A 17,948-nucleotide genomic window follows, 5' to 3' on the forward strand; every position below is an offset into this window, starting at 1 on the left:
TCTGACACCATTTTCTTGCTGCTATTTTAAAACAACATCTAAAGATGAAATCAATCAAATCCTTAATTGTACATTATCTATTTTTTTATTTCACTTACGTTGTAAACCAGCTGAATGTAACTTTGGAAAGGAAAGAAGCACTTGACACAGGGCACGGATTCTGGGAGAGGGAGAACAAACATCAATGTGAACTTACTATCCTTATAAAGCCTTGTATTTGCGGTTATACATTTGCAGTTTACATGCACACAATGAGTCAGTATACATGTTTCTGCTGAGGATTCTTCCACTGAGAAGCAGAAAGGCAGGATAGCTATCCAGGGTCCTTTCCATAATGCCCAAGTCTGACAAATAGTTTAACACTACACAAAATGCAAAAGCAACAATAACAGTGGAGATGGATATAAAGATAAAAATGTTACATACTGACTCATTCTTCACATGGGAGAAAAATGGAGGCTGATCGTTGAAGAAGGCCAGAACGAACTGGAACAGCACCAATATGAAGTAGAGCATGAAAAGTGTGAAGCGAAGTTTGTCAATCACTGCGATCTTTAAAAAAAGACGTGAACATGCGACAAGGTGAGATGGTTTAAGAACAATTTTACATCCATTTTAACATTATTTTAATTGATACTGTATTAGATCGCTTCATATCAACACTTGATGACTAACGGCTTGACCAGAATGAATTTAATCTGTTATTAACAATTTTTTTTATAAACTCCTGTCAAAATAATACATACTCCAGCCCGACTTTGCAATGAGCAATTGATCCTCCACACTTACATGAGAAATGCTCTCAGTGATTTTGGTGCGCAACTGGAAGACAGCACATATCAAGGTCAGCAGCCAGAATATCAGCAGGAGAGCCGAAGAACGGACACCTTTAACCCTCTCGTACTGGATAAGACATGTTACAAGAAGCTGCCAATCAAAAAGTAAAAAAAAAAGAGAAGACATTGATCAGATTTATGACAAATTCTGACCAATTGCTTTAACTACAGTCTTAATTAGCCACATATGTTGAGCAGGAAGGAATGTTTGTGAATACATCAGAAATCTATAGGTAAAAGAACCCAACAATGTCAGGAACACCTCACCATAGTGTAGGCACAGGTTCTGTAGCAACTTTAACTACAAATATTAATGGAAGCTGGCTCCTGATTGGGTGGCCATGAAAGTCATCCAATCAGGAGCCAGCTGTCATTTTAGTCAGTGTCAGATTTCAGGTCTCCTGGAGAAGTCCTCAGCACAAGCAGTGATGCTTGCAGGACAACAACAGGGATTATAGGGTAGAGACTACAACCAGAACAACTAGACTAATGGAGTCAGGGGATTGTGTAAAATGCTTACAAACAAAATAGATTTTTTTATAAATGTGTAAAACAAAATAAAAAAAAAAAAAAAAGGATGAGTGTACTTTGGGCTCCATTTACTAACAAGTTTTTTAATGATATTTTGTGCTACCGCTCACCGCAAGTTTTTTTTTTTAACCGGAAATCACTACTGACCTGCTCAGCGGCGAGCTGTAATGGTATTAAAGCAGCCAGCTGTGTTTTTCTGCCTTACTGGGGGCCGGCGAGGATAAGTGTAGATGCAAGTAAACAGGAGGATGGGGGCAGTGAGCTGGATTGAGAGGGCGGAGACTAGGAGGCGGAGAATGGAAGGAAAGGGGTGGAGATCAGGAGGGAAGGGGCGGATAAAGCTGCAGAAGTGCAGCATCCTAGCCGGGACCTTAGCGCTCATCAGTGCTATATAAAAGCTAGTGCTTGCTATTAAACAGTATCTCACTCTCTACTTCTAATGCAGACATGAAATTAAAATAGCAATGCCTAAAACCACGGTATCGGTCATGATAAATAGCTCTGGCTGTAATTAACATACGCAACGAGTTTGTAATGAATCAAACTCATTAGTAAATGGAGCCCTTTGCATGCTGCTGGTCAATTTAAAATGTAATTACTGATAGACTAGCACTACAAATATCAGTATATACAGCACAAAACTGTAACCGGACACAAGACAATGCTTTTACCACAAAGTTTAAAATATATATTATTACATAGTGGCAGTATATTGGCACAGTGTATAGCACTAATGTCATGGGTTCAATTCCATCCAGAATCCTATCTGTGCAAGTATGTTTGCTCTTCTGTGTTTGTGTGGATTTCCTTCAGTTACTCTTATCTCCTCCAAGAGTTTGAAAAAATATTTAACCCTATGTGCATATGTATTACACTAGATATAAATGGTTATTAGACTGTAAGCTTCACTGCAGCAGAGGCTGATGTGAGTGACCATGAACGTGCTGTGTAATATGCGAGCACTATATAAATAACCATTTATAAATATATAGCCATGGTGTGGCTGTTCATGCCCTTATGAGATTTTCTAAGCAAAATACAGATGTGTCCTTATACATCTTTGCTGCAGTCACGCTAAAAAGCACCTCTTGGTGAGCCAGGTCCCGTGAGACTATGACATCGCTGGGCGTCTGTTTTGCGTCTTTTGTATCCGAAATCTAGGACGCAGCAGACTGTGCTGATTAGTTTGATATTTGACACTTGTATATCTGAGAGCGACTGAGTCCCTGAATATGTATACGAAGTGTTATAATGTAGCGGCCGCAACTTTTTTTAATTCCAAGTTCTGTTGTGCTTCATATACAGACTCAGGTGCACACAGATATACAAGTACCGAATATCAAATTAATCTGCACAGTCTGCTGGTGCGTCCTAGTCACATCGCATTGCGACTTAGACACATTTTTGGCAACAAAGACACCAGACGCTAGCAGAGTAACACAGGACCTGGCGGCTCACTCACGCCTGGCAAGCCACGATGCGTGGCATAAAGAGGCTAGATGTATGCGGACACATCTATCTATGAGGACACATATGTAATAATAATATATTTCATATTCACCCATTTATGCCGACCAATACCAAGTATATTGATCTAGGGTTTGCTATCCAATAATTACTATACGATGTACAGGCACTGCACACCACTATGCTGAGTGTTTCCAGTCTGGAAAGCAATGAATTTAACAGGGCATGCCAAGGGACTCCTGAAATCTATTAGCATGCACAGAACTTAGTGATGTGCAGTGTTTGTACATTGATTGATAAGTACAATGTAAAGAGATCAGCTAATGTAAAAAGAGGTTAATTAGAAACTTGAAGAGCGAGGGAAATTATTATTTTGTAATTATAAGCCCTTAAAGTAAATCTAGAGTAGAATAGTCACCCATCAATATTAAACGACATAATACAAACATTGCCATTGGAAACACAAAACAATATTTACATTATATTAATATACTGTACACACACACACACACACACACAGGTGTATCATGTACAGTGTTGTCACTGACAAATTTATAACCCAGCATTACCATTGCAGCTCCAACTATTAGCGGGCTAATGAGGAGAACCGGGGGTTCTGGGATATGGTGGGTCATGTTCCACACGGTGTAGAAAAGGTCGATATAGCAGATAAGTGCCAACAAAGCAGCGAGACACTGCAATAAGACAAACAGAAGACAATTCAGAGACTGCATGAGGAATTATTCTCACATGTGGATTCTGGCTTCACAAAACGCATTTTGGGTGTGAGCGAACCTGTTGCCATGCCAATGAAACCCTTCGTGCTGTGGCCATGCACAAGCTTTGGGACAAATGAATCTACCACAGTTTGCGGTAACATGACACAAGTGTGAATTAGCATGTACAGTATTCATGGTACTAAGAACTATGGTGGATGCCTCTGACCAGCAACTTATGCATGGCCAGTTATCATATCTCCAAACATTTGGAAGTTTGGATTTGGGACAGGGGGAGTGCACATGTCACACAGTGCGCCTGACCTTGTCATAATGCCATTTTTTCGAAAATCCTAAAAAAAACTCCTTTAGTGGGTAAATAGGTATGATTTAGACCTGATAAGACACAACAATTACAACATATGTCAGGCAAACACATAATGTTATTCAAAAGCTGAAGAGTCACAACATTTGGCTCTATAACCAGGCGCACCTCTTAGAATTGTATAATTGTTTGATTAAATAATAAAGGAAAAAAAATATTATATATATATATATATATATATATATAAACATTAAAAAATATATATATTGAATGCACCAAATTTTATATATAAAAAAACACTGCTACCCAATAACTATATCTGGATTGCTTAGATAGATAATTGAAATGTACTATGTGCAGATAATTATGCACAATGGGTGCACATTACAATTAGACCAGATAACACAAAATCAATAAACATATATTAAACATATGTATCATTTACTGCACATAAACTGAGAGACTACCTATCTCTCCAAAAGGAGTAATATTATATACCAGATTAATAAGTAATGCAGATAACTGGAACACAATAAGACATATACATAAATAAAAAATATTAAAAAGTTCATAAAAAGTCTCGATCTCATGGACCCATATTGTGCTAGTCTCCTTATAATTTAACTGCATAGGAGTCAGACGATGATTGGCAGAAAGCCTATAGTATTATGTTACCGCATGTAGGCAGAATGGAAGCCGGGAGAATACCTCAGTGTCTAAAGATGAATACAACAGACCACTTTGCAAGCCTCAATACAACTTGATCCTCACTGGTAGGAGTTTTGACACTACCGTGGTATTATCGTCTTGGGGAGTATCATCACCGCTGTTCCCCTGTATACAATCACCTCCTTCAGCCTCAGGGGCTCGATGCTGCCTGTGACCTGCAGTGAAAATTTCTCAATGATAGTGAGGCTCTGTGCAGCAAGATATTAGGTGGTGGGACTTGGTATAAGGAAGGCAGTCTCCTCCTGATACTTGACCACACTCCGCTGTACAGCAAATCACAATAAAAAATGTTCACTGCCAAATAGGTGCACTAGATATGGTGTCTATAAATCAAAAATAATCCCTTTAGTAGAACACTGACGCGTTTCTCCATCTGGTTATAGCTGACAGTTTCCTCAGAGGGTAAGTAACCCTAATTGTAATGCGCACCCATTGTGCATAATTATCTGCAAACACTAAAAAGTTGGTGGACTGGTAAGACTTTTGCAGTGCTCAAGGTAGTACCCAAGAAAATCACCTAAGTACTTGAAGTGGTAACCAAGAAAGCTGATCTAAGTTCAGATAGTCACTATATTATATTAGTAAAACAATATGACACCCATGTAAGAGCATCTTAGCCTAAAACGGTAATATGTACATGCATTGAAAACCATTCTATTATATGCAGTGTGCTACTAGTATGCAGGAATTAGTTATATTACTGATAGGCACAATGAACCTAGTTACTCTGCCCAGCAACTTGTGAGTAGACATTGTCCCCGATGGTTGCAAGGAGTGTGTGTGGTATGTTATGTCAACATTTATTACGTCGACGTGCATCAGGTCAACATGGTTGAAATGTGAACAAGTTAAAACCCTTACACAGACACACAGTACTTGTCTTAAGCTGCATACAAACGCAAAGATTTTCTGTCCAACCATCCAATTAGTTGATTGGTTGGAATGAAAATCTGGTAAGGTATGAAAGCAAATGACAATCAGCAATTTGCTCCCAAATGCTGGAAAATGGACAAAAACTGTTGTTTGAACAAATTGTTTAGATCAAATTTAACAAACTTGTCTGACAACCATTTTCATCTGTTTTCTGGCATTTAGGAGCAAATTGCTGATTGGTTGGAATGAAAATCTGGTAACGTATGGGAGTAACTGACAAGCAACTAGTTGGATGGTTGAACAGAAAATCTTTACGTGTGTATGCAGCTTTGGGCTCATTTTTGCCCAAGTCTCAGCCACACTGTGGTCATTTATAATCTGCACTAGAGCAGTACCATTCAACAACCATAACCACAGCAAACATGGGAGAATACTTACTTTCCATCACAAAGCTAAATCTATGGAACAAATCTTTAGAGAACATGTTCATTGGTTTGAACTGATTAACATGGTAATATAGTTATCGTATGAGCCAGGTTGTACACTAGTGTATTCCAGAGGGAGGCAATCGGGAAGCCGACTGCCTAAATACCGGCAGCCGGCTTCCCGACTGTCTTATCCCGGCAAGGGTGAAATGCCGGGCGTCTAGATGTAGACGCCCGCATTACCCCGACGCCGGGAGACCGGCGCCCGGCATCCCGATTGTAGGGATGCCGGGCGCCGCAAGCGGACAGCCGCGGGGGGGAGGGTTAGGTTTAGGGCACCCGGGGGGACTTAGGGTTAGGCAACCCCCCGGGAGGGTTAGGGTTAGGCTAGGGGGAGGGAGGGTTAGGGTTAGGCACCCCCGGGGGGGATTTAGGTTTAGGCAGCGGGGAAGGGGGTGGTTAGGGTTAGGCACTTAGAGGGGGGATTAGGGTTAGGCACTTGGGGGGGAAGTTAGGGTTAAGCACCCCTAAGGAGGGTTAGGGTTAGGGGGGTTAGGTTAGTAAATACTTACCTATACACGATCGTGATTTCCAGCGCTGTCGGCCTTCCGCTGCATCGCACTCTGCTCCTGTCGGGCTGCCGCTGGCGGGAATCGAACCACCGGCCATGCGGACGGCGGTATTTCATACCAATTCCATTCCAGATGGCTTGCACACATAAAAAGGATTTTTTTCCACGTAGTTATTTTACACAAACATTGGGGTTGGAACCAATAAGCCTGTTAAGCGAGTATAGAGAGACTCTGAAAAAGCTGTATAAGGGTGCAAAACAAGCAAATCCAGGGTTGTGAGAGTTGTATTACATTTTTATGCACTCTGATGACCCCTTAAGATAAAAAAAAAACAGGAAGCTGTAAAGCTGGGTTAGTAAAGCTGGGTGTAGTGACTAGTTGCAATGAGGCTGTGGTGAACTACAACTTGTTGCAGCAGTTCTCTGCATAAATGATTCAGACACTGAATAATGCTGCTGGAAGGACACTATGACATTATTGGTGCCAGTCACGTCTATATTGTCCCCTGGATATACTGCTGGAACTGTGTACAGATCACTGCTCATTCCCGTGGGATACCTGTAACTGCTGGCAACTCCTCACATGGAAACATCTTATTTTAGATTTCAGCTCCAGAGAGTAGCAGCAATCAGAGAACTCAAACTGTCAGCCTGATACTTCTAGGAACAGCCCTGCTAGCCAGTTATTACCCTGGAATGGCTTTAAAATTTAAAACAAATAATAAGAAACATCCAAGTTATTTCTTTTATTGGCTAAAGAAAGATTCATAGAGTTTCCATAGTGCTTTGCCCTTGAAACTAGCAAAATCATTGTTTGAACTATGCAAAAACAAAACCAATGAGAACCTTCCCACTGGCGCCGTCTATAAATTGAGCATATAATCTATAAAGTCACACCCCTATTAGAGGGCTAACAGAAAATCCTCCTCCGTTGTAGCGAGTTCTCCGTATATATCAGTCACCGCAGAAGACCAGGGTTTTGTTTTTTTCTGACGCTCCTCACGGATCAGCAAAACTCACATTGGTGTATGCATGTACCCAAAACAGAGGGAAACGTATATACAGTAGCATAATACTTTTACTGCAGCATAAAACGCCATACAATCACATGAATACAAATAACAAGAGATATGGTAAGAACTTACCTTTGTTATCTCTGTTTCTACGAAGTCCATAGGGTCCACAGGGTTGACCTTGGGGTTATAGCTGGAACAGGATCCATGGGCACCACACAGTTAAGCTTTTAGCTCCCAGGATGCACTTGGGTCCTCCTCTATACCCCGCCCCCGAGCCACAGGCACCCCAGTTGGTAAGCAGCCTAGGCCGGAGGAGAATATGGAACAGAGAGAAGGAAGACTGGAACACACAAGAAACCATACTCACAGCAATAGGAGACGGAAAACCGGTGACCAGCCACACAGCCCATTTGAAGCCAGGTGCGTCAGGGCGGGCGCCCTGTGGACCCTATGGACTTCGTAGAAACAGAGATAACAAAGGTAAGTTCTTACCATATCTCTTGTTTTCTACTTCAGGGTCCATAGGGGGTCCACAGGGTTGACCTTGGGGATGTCCCAAAGCAGTACAACTACGGGCGGGGACGCTCCTGTGCTGAAAGGAGTACCCGGCGCCCAAAGGATGCATCCTGAGAGGCAAAGGTGTCAAACGCATAGAACCTCAAAAACGTTTGAATTGAAGACCAAGTGGCCGCCCTACACAGCTGAACAGCAGAAGCGCCACGTCTAGCAGCCCAAGAGGGACCCACAGAACGAGTGGAATGAGCCTTAACAGAGGCTGGCACAGGTAAGCCCTCCTGTGCATAAGCCTCACAAATAACGGAACGAAGCCAACGGGCTAACGTTTGTTTGTTGGCAGGCCAACCCCTCTTGTGAAAACCAAAGAGGATAAACAAGGAATCAGACTTCCTAACCGAAGCCGTCCGGTCTACATAAATTCTAAGCGCCCGGACCACATCTAAGGAAGTCTCACCAGCTGAAAGATCAGGGGACTGAAAAGCTGGCACAACAAGTTCCTGATTAATATGGAACTTCGAGACCACTTTGGGCAAAAACTCAGGACGAGTGCGGAGCACCGCTCTGTCCTGGTGAAAAATTAGGAAAGGAGGGCGACAGGAAAGCGCCCCCAATTCAGACACCCTCCTGGCCGAAGCAATTGCCAGGAGAAAAACCGTCTTAAATGTCAGCCACTTGAGCTCCACCGCCTCAAGAGGCTCAAACGGAGGACCCTGCAGGACCCGTAGCACCACCGCCAAGTCCCAAGGAGCCACCGGAGGCACAAAGGGAGGCTGGATCCTGATAACACCTTGGAAAAAGGTGTGAACGTCTGGTAGTATTGCAATCCGCCGTTGAAACCACACGGACAAGGCGGACACATGAACCTTCAGAGATGCAAGGCGTAAGCCGAGATCCAATCCTGACTGAAGAAATTCCAAGATCCTAGAAACTCGGAACACCTGAGGATCATAAAGTCTGGACTCACACCACTGAAAGTAAGTGTGCCACACTCTGTGATAAATCCGTGCTGAAGCAGGCTTGCGTGCCCTGAGCATCGTACCAATAACCGAACTGGAGAAGCCCCGAGACCTCAAGACGGCTGTCTCAAGAGCCACGCCGTCAAAGACAGCCGACCCAGATCCGGGTAAAGGCAGGGCCCCTGAGACAACAGGTCCCGACGTTGAGGAAGAAGGTACGGAACGTCGATGGAGAGGCTCCTCAGATCGGAGTACCAAGGACGTCTGGGCCAGGCCGGAGCTACCAGCACGAGCATGCCGCCGTCCTGCTTGAATTTCCGCAGAACCCGAGGAAGCAGGGATATCGGAGGAAACAGATACGCCAGGTGAAACGTCCATGTCAGCGACAGCGCGTCCACCAGACTTGCACCTGCGTCTCTTGTCCTTGACCCGTAAACGGGCAACTTGTGATTGTGACGGGAGGCCATCAAGTCCAGCTCCGGCAGTCCCCACCTGTCCACGAGTAGCTGAAACACCTCTGGGTGAAGCGACCATTCCCCGGGATGCACGTCGTGACGGCTGAGGAAGTCCGCCTCCCAATTGAGGACTCCGGGGATGAAGACCGCCGAGATCACTGGAATGTGACCCTCCGCCCAAGACAGGATACGAGACACCTCCGACATCGCTGCCTGACTGCGAGTTCCGCCTTGGTGATTGATATACGCCACCGTGGTGGCGTTGTCGGACTGCACCTGTACCGCCCTTCCGTGAAGAGCGGGGCCGGACGACTGCAGGGCCTTGTATACTGCCCGCAGTTCCAGGATGTTGATGGGGAGAAGTGCTTCTTCCGCTGACCAACGACCCTGAAGCGACAAAGAGCCGGTCACTGCCCCCCAACCCCGGAGACTGGCATCCGTCGTGAGCAGGACCCAGTCCGGGACCCAAAATGGGCGCCCCTCGACCAGATGAGCTGTCTGAAGCCACCAAGCCAAAGATAGCCGAACGTCCGGAGACAACACCAGCACCTGAGAGCGGATCCGGTGAGGTAACCCGTTCCATTCTGATAGAATCAGCCCCTGCAGGGGCCGGGAATGGAACTGGGCAAATTCCACCATGTCGAATGTCGACACCATGGACCCCAGAACTCTCATAGCCGAATGGACCGACAGGCGGCAACGGCTCAGGCAACTGCGTATCCGCAGCTGTAGTGAGGCGACCTTCTCCGGAGTCAGGAAGATCCTTTGCTGACGCGAATCCAGCAGGGCTCCCAAATGAACCATCCGCTGTGATGGAATCAGGGAGGACTTTTTCCAATTTATCAACCACCCGTGTGCTTGCAGGCAAGCGATCGTCAGGTGGAGATGTTGAAGCAGTACCTCCGGGGAGCTCGCCAGCAACAGGAGGTCGTCCAGGTACGGCAGCAGCCGTACATTCTGGTTCCGAAGATGTGCGGCCATGACCGCCATAATCTTCGTGAACACCCTCGGTGCCGTGGAGAGACCAAAGGGTAGCGCCCGGAACTGATAGTGGTGTTGAAGGATAGCGAACCTCAGATACCGCTGGTGTGAAGATGCTATCGGAACATGGAGGTAGGCGTCCTGGATGTCCAGGGACACCATGTAATCCCCCGGTTCCATCGCCAGAATGATGGAACGTAACGTTTCCATCCTGAACTTGGGAACTCTGAGGAATTTGTTCAGAGACTTCAAGTTGAGGATAGGGCGATGAGAACCATTGGGTTTCTGCACCAGAAACAGAGACGAATAATACCCCGTCCCTCGTTGTGATAGAGGAACGGGAACAATGACCCCTGCTTTCAGCAAGGACTCTATAGCCTCCTGAACCTGTAACGCCTTGGTCTTGTCCTGAGAAGGACTTGTGCAGAAAAACTGGTGGGGTGGTCTGTGCCGAAAAGACAGGGCGTACCCCTGGGAGACCACTTCTCGAACCCAGGCATCCGTGGTGGTATTGTGCCAGCACTGGGCAAATAGAAGAAGTCGGCCTCCCACTCTGAGGTCCCCCAGAGGGAGGCCCGTCCCATCAGGCCGCAGGTTTATCTTCCTGCTTGGAAGAAGGGCGCCGAGCACTCCAGGCTTGCTTCTTGGGTTTAGAGGCCGTCCTACTCGCAGACTGTCTCGGGAAGGACTGACCTTTCGCCTTACCCTGAACCCGAAAGGAACGAAAAGCCGAACTCCGAACCTTAGCAGGCAGTGCCGCCGAAGGGAGGAAGGCCGACTTGGATTTAGCCAGGGTGTCCACTATTTTGTCCAAGTCCGGACCAAATAGTAATTCCCCATTGAAAGGTAAGGCCTCCAGACCTTTCTTTGAATCAGAGTCCGCTCTCCAGGACCGCAACCATAAGGATCGGCGGGCAGACACCGCTGCAGCCGATACCCGCGAGGTCAGCAGACTAGCATCTAAAGAAGCTTCTCCAATGTAAGAAGCGGCGTCCCTCATTTGTCCCAACAACGCCCGCTGGACATCCGGAGCGTCGTCCGGGAAGGTATCTTCCAATGCATTGGCCCACCCCTCAATGGCCTTGGCCACCCAGGAAATGGCCATGGACGGTCGGGCCACCGCCCCGGAGAGGGAGTAAATAGACTTTAAGCAAGTCTCAACTTTCCTGTCCGTGGGATCCTTCAGCGAGGATATCGACGGTAATGGTAAGGTGGCGCCCCGAGTTAAACGGGTGACATGGGAATCCACCGCCGGTGGAGTTTCCCATTTTTTACAATGTGCCTCAGGGAAGGGGTAATTAGAAGCCAACCGCTTCTGAGGAAGGAATCTCTTACTGGGCGCCTGCCAAGCTACCGCCATATGATCCGTCAACTGATCAGACAGGGGAAACACCGCAGAAGCCACCTTAGTTTTTTTGAAACTAGGAAACTTCGACCTAGTAACCGGTGCCTCATCCTCTATAAGAAGAATAGCTCGCACCGCCCTAACTAGTGCTCGCACATTAATGGACGACTTGGTATCCATTTCCTGGACCGAGGCGTCCGAGTCAGTGTCATCAGGGACCTCCCCATCATCTGAGGAACCCTCTGAGTCCGATACCTGAGCAGCCCGTGCCATGAGTGGGCGTTTAGAAATCCTAGAAGGCATGTCAGTCTGCAACATTGACTGAAAAGCCGAGGAAGCGGCCGCCAAATTTTGCACGGAGTTGGAGAGCACATCCACCCATGGTGGAGGCGTCGCCATAGGGGCCTGAAAAGGTACCACAGGCTGCTGCGGCACAGGGGAAGCCTGTATATACATAGGCAACCCCCCAAAGGGACCAACTGATTGAGACCCAGGAGGACTCCGCAATAACTGCGGGACACCCGGGGAATGGGGGATGGTCGGCTGGGGCACCGCCCTAGTAGGGAGAGCAGTCGGGACCGACAGACGGTCCGCAATAGACACCAGCACTTGAGAAAACATCGCCCACGGTGGTTCCTGTGCCAGAGAAGGTCTGGATGGGCCAGGAGCCACCTGGCATCGACTACACAGGCCATCCTGTGACAAATCCTCCCTATCTACTCCTGCAGAACAGCGTCCGCAGGAGGCCAACACCGGAGCCACTGAGCGCTCAACCTCCTCGTCTGACATGACAGAATATATTATATATCTGGCACCAGGGTAGAAGTAAAACGCACTCACCGGTGTGCTGAACAACAGCCCACAATATGGCACTGAGTAGCACACAACTGTATGTGACGGACCTCACAAATACGTGATCTATATAAGTGAGGTCAGTAGAAACGCCCCTCCCCCACACACCTGCAGGGCTTGTAGGAGAAGTAAAGGGATAGGTATAAGCTGACAGTAAGCGGAAAATAAGCACAGACAGGCAGCACTAGCAAAAAGTCACATACCATGCAGGAAGATATACTCACTGCACCTTTACACTACAATCAACCTGCCCAGATTCAGTGTCTGGGAGGGCTATAGTGCTGTGTACGCTGTCCTTAATCAGGGGAGAGGTACACAGGGGGACCGGTCCGCGTGCTCCCTGAGATCTGCGCTGCCACTGTGGGAAAATGGCCGCTGGAGACCTCAGAGGAGGAGTGGCCGAGGAATCTGCAGCTCAGCGACGCCAGACTGCGTGCTGAAAGGCGCGCTGAGCTGAGGGGAGGAGCCGCTGACAGGGAAGGCTTCCTCCCCTGGCTGGCCATTAACCCCAGGGATGCTGGCTTCCCGCTTGCCGGTTATCCCTGGTGGTCTAGTGGTCCCACGGGTTATGGGGGGGGGCCCGCCGCCACTGCCAGCAGCCTCCGGTCTGTCCCCCGGACCGGAGGCTAAAGGACTGCATTTAAGGCATTCCGCGCGCCGCCGCTAGCCAGCGACGCGCGGCTTACCTGAATCCCCGGCGACTCCGGCAGCAGTCCTGGGAGGTAGACAGAGTCCGGCTAGTACGGACTCTGCCCTCCCGCCGCGATCCCCAGATCAGTACTGGCGTCGCGGCGCCAGTCGGGGATCAGAGCGGCAGCGTGGGCGTCTGTACAGACAGCCCTTCGCTGCCGTCTGTAGTAAAAATAGATTAAAAATAAATAAAATTTAACTTAAAATAAAAGCTTTTGGGGGCTGCTCCTGCAGCCCCCCTGCGCGGTGACCGACTCCGGCCGGGCACCAGCTTACACTGGGGTGCCTGTGGCTCGGGGGCGGGGTATAGAGGAGGACCCAAGTGCATCCTGGGAGCTAAAAGCTTAACTGTGTGGTGCCCATGGATCCTGTTCCAGCTATAACCCCAAGGTCAACCCTGTGGACCCCCTATGGACCCTGAAGTAGAAAATAGCCTTTCTACATGGGTGTGCTCCTTCAATGGCAGAAATGAAACAATTACCAGCTGTAGGTGAAGAACTGGCAACGAACAGTTCTTGAGTGCAAATGGTGATTTCACCAGAAAAGTCCTGGGCACTCTGCTGGCAGCACCTCAAACCTCCACCGGATCGTCCACGACATTCTGTCATTGAAGGAGCACACCCATACAGATAGGCTATTATTTGTATTCAAGTGATTGTATGGTGCTTTATGCTGCATTAAATATATTATGCCCTATTCTTTTCCCTCGGTTTTGGGTACTTGCATACACCAATATGAATTCTGTTGATCCAAGAGGAGGTTCAGAAAGAAAAAACCCTGGTCTTCGTGGTGACGGATATACAGATATGTAATTCCTAGTCTATCCTCCCAGCGTTATGAGAGGCATTAAACAGAGCGCGTGAGAGCTATACATATATAGATTTAAATGTATTACTGTATGCATGTGCGATATATAATTGAACTTAACTCATTCACTAAACCACTGTTTGGTGTTTGTTTTTGCTAGCAAGGCCAACACCCAGCGGCTGCTAGCATTAATAAAGCTACAGCGTACGAGCACATTATTATTTTGTAAACAAAACTGAAAACAAACGACATGGGGAGCACTTCTCACAATTATTCACAGGGAACAGAATTTTTGTCTAAATGTTTCACTTCTCTCATTATTTATTGCATGCTACCAGTAATGTGACTGAGCCCGATTGCAGGTGCCATTCATTTTAAGTGCAATTTAAGGACAACCAATCTCAAAATAATCCTCCTTTTTCTTTTCTTTTTTCTAAGATTTAATTTCCTTTGTCACAAATGACCTACTCCTGTTTCCTCTCTTCCTGGTGTGCATGACTAGTATACATAGTAAAGGGAGCCATTTCTAGGTTAGACTACAGAGAGAGCAGGTGACCAGGATGAAGTGCCAGCCGTTATTCAGTTTTCTTTAATATGGGCAGGGAGAGCATGATGCTTACACAGATACGCTCACTCTCACTATGGGGTAAGTAGCAGTATGGAAGAGCTAATACCATACTTGCCTACTTTTGAAAAAGCATTTCAGGGAGACTGTGAAAGCAGCACCTATGAGTGCGGCGGTAAAGTGGGCGTGTACTGCTACATCTGAGGGGCGTGTCATAAATTTGCCTTACATTAAAATGTAAATGCGGCCAAAAGCAGTTAGTAAGAACTATTTGTTGATGAAAACACACTGATACTTTTCAGAAAATACATGTAGCCATAGGGATGATTGTGCCTTATAACCAATGCAGGGAAATGACACTAATGATCACATTTGGATATACATTTTTTTTTTATTTTTTTTTTAATATAACAGCTTCATAATGGGGGTAATGTGCAACCAGGGGGATTGCTAAACTCTTCAGGGAGACAGGGAGATTACTGCTATATCACGGAGTCTCCCTGACAATTGAGGGAGAGTTGGCAAGTATGGCTAATATATTCTTGAGAAGAGTCACAGGTTTTGGGAAACGTTATACAAGAAAGAGTCTAGGAGCGTTCAGAAATAGAAAACCTAAATAGGGGGTACAATTACGAGAACGAAATTGAGGAAGTTTAGTTTGGAAAAATAACCTAATAAATATGTGCACATTTATCCAAGGTCATATAATTGCACAAGTACATAGTAAGTCTCAAATCAAGAAACCAGTCAGACAAGTTTACATTGTATAAATACGCAGTACATTGTCCCAGAAAAAGACAGATTATAGTGATAATCCTCTATCTCCCCATGTTTAATATGTGTGACAATTTTATTACCAGCATTAGTGCTGGTAGTCATATCTATGAAATTATCGTTGCCTGACTGATAGTAGGGAATTTCAGTAAGTTACATCTATGGGGGTCAGGAAGGAATTCTGTAAGTAACTGCTGCCTCTATTTTACCCCTGAAAGGTCGAACCAACTAGGATTTTCAACCTCAGAACATAAAAGTCTAATGCTGAGTACACACGTAAAGATTTTCTGTCCAACCATCCAACTAGTTGATGAAAATCTGGTAACGTATGGGAGTAACTGATGATCAGCAATTTGCTCCTAAATGACAGAAAACAGATGAAATTGGTTGTCAGACAAGTTTGTTAAATGTTTGATCTAAACAATTTGTTCAAACAACAGTTTTTGTCCATTTTCTGGCGTTTGGGAGCAGATTGCTGACCATCAGTTACTCCCATACTTTACAGGATTTTCATGCCAACCAATCAACTAGTTGGATGTTTGGACAGAAAATCTTTACGTGTTTAAATTCATCACTGTTTAAAGCACACAGCCCTGCTGTGCTGTCAGGGCGGCTGGGCGGGCAGACGCTACCTAAACTTACTGTGAAGGTCCTGGGTCTCAGCGGTGGCCGCGATGTATGTTAGGTACATAGCTCAGCTATCAGTTTGTTCTACTGGGTAGGATTATGTCGGGGCCCCTCGGAAGCTCGGGGCCTGGTAAATGTTTCCCCCTAGTCCCCCCCTGTCGCCGGGCCTGATTAATTAAGACACATGTGCTCAAGTATGGCTATCCTTAAAACCTGTACTGTTAGTGTGCCTTGAAGAACGTGGTTGGGAATCCCTGATGTAGGAGAACACATATATCACTCGCTTATTCACATTTGTGTAATACATAGTGTGCACTATTGTTTTTCATTATCTTTACAGTTTGGAAGATAATGCAAGTCTAGAGAGAGAGCCAGACCAAGCAAAGAGCAGAGCTAAATGGAGATAGACCGTGGGACCTCTAGAGGGCCCTACCAAATACTTCTGTGAAATGGCCGGGGCTGTATTTCTCTTGGTTACCAAGTCCCAAAAGATCTATCTTTAGAGACCTTTTCATAAGCTTTAAGTCTTTAATATGGGGGCAACAATTACATGGCAATAAATAAGGGTAATGTTCTACCTTGCCATTCCTTAGTTTTCACTTGAGGGGAGATGTACCAAGCCTTGGATAGAGAGAGTAGTTACCCAAAACAACCAATCAGCTTCAGTCATTTCAAAGACTGTGCTAGATAATGACAGCTAGAAGCTGATTGGGTGTTTTGGGCAACTTCTCCACTTTATCAGTCTCAAAGACTTGATACATCTCCCCATCAGTATGAAAGGTCACCCCACTTCTCAACTTCACTGGTTTAGACAATACACTTCCCTGGTACAGCGGCCAGGAGCAACAACTTTACTGCCCTAAACTAGCTCTTAGAGGGGTATTCAATATGAAAGGTTAACTTCCCTGGCGAAGTTAACGTTTCATATCAGAGTTTTTTTCTGCGTAAAGGTATGGTGTGCGCTCCCGCTTATCCCCGATTACCTGATTATGTAGTGGTGCTCTGTATCTCTCACCAGTATAGTTAGCACCTCAGATACTTTCAATGAGTGAGTCGTATATACGTTGTTTCAACAATCTTACTGAGTAATATACATTGTTTCCACTATATTATAATTTATAGTACAGTGTTCTCACTCCAAAGAATAGTAAAAAGAAACAATAAATTGCACCTTGCAGGAATACCTGCAGAATACTTACTGTTTTTGCTTTACTGAGCAATGACATCCTGATATATTCTCGCCCATAATGTCTGAGATATAGTATGTAAAAGGGTGAACAGACAAATAGGTAAAAACAGGGTATCCAGTATAGAATGGTGTTATGAAAGCACCAGGAGAAGTCAGGGTTATCGGTGTGCCAAGTCTGGTTCACATCCTGCAAAAAATAAAACACATCTTGAAATATTTTATGTAGAATCAGCTGTGTGATTTAATTGTAAAAGAAGAAAACACATAACAGCAGTGATAGGAATCAGGCAGGGTGCGCCCAAATAAATGACACATCTATGGCACAAGATGTGCTTGATCCATAACAATCATTAATCTTGGATAGTAAATTCAGACAAAAAGCTGTACTGGTCTAAATCCAGGTCTAATGGCCGTATTCAATTAGTGGCGTTTTTTTTGCCATTGGCAGTTTGACAATAAAAGGCAATACTTTCGCCAAAAAACAGGCGAAAATGGCAGCAGGCGAAAAAAAACTGGAGAAAAGTTTTCTCCATCCCAGACCAGGCGAAAAAAAATGCAAAATCCCTATTTTTAGCTAAAATTTTGGGGATTTCTTTCAGAACACTTTGGACAACCCCCCTAATGATAAATTACCAGAATAAAAAAATGTAAGTTGATTACTTTGGCAAAAAGCGACCGCGCAAATTTTGGCAGGAAAATAAA

The 17,948-nt window shown here is 45.6% G+C and overlaps 1 protein-coding gene across 1 annotated transcript in view; it reads right to left on the reverse strand.

Moving 5' to 3' along the window:
• The window catches only part of LOC148519750 (multidrug resistance-associated protein 1-like), a 113,503-nt gene that overhangs the window by 79,493 nt on the left and 16,062 nt on the right, over nt 1-17,948 (reverse strand). Inside the window, exons 3-7 of the mRNA XM_088476186.1 lie at nt 17,257-17,433; nt 3,404-3,529; nt 790-927; nt 427-552; nt 99-160 (exon numbers count right to left, since the gene is read on the reverse strand). Coding sequence (XP_088332312.1) covers nt 99-160; nt 427-552; nt 790-927; nt 3,404-3,529; nt 17,257-17,433 — 629 coding nt within the window. The remainder of the gene's footprint in view (nt 1-98; nt 161-426; nt 553-789; nt 928-3,403; nt 3,530-17,256; nt 17,434-17,948) is intronic.

This window comes from Taudactylus pleione, unplaced genomic scaffold (assembly GCF_031769625.1).
Source record: "Taudactylus pleione unplaced genomic scaffold, aTauple2 ptg000184l, whole genome shotgun sequence".
NCBI classification, from domain to species: domain Eukaryota; kingdom Metazoa; phylum Chordata; class Amphibia; order Anura; family Myobatrachidae; genus Taudactylus; species Taudactylus pleione.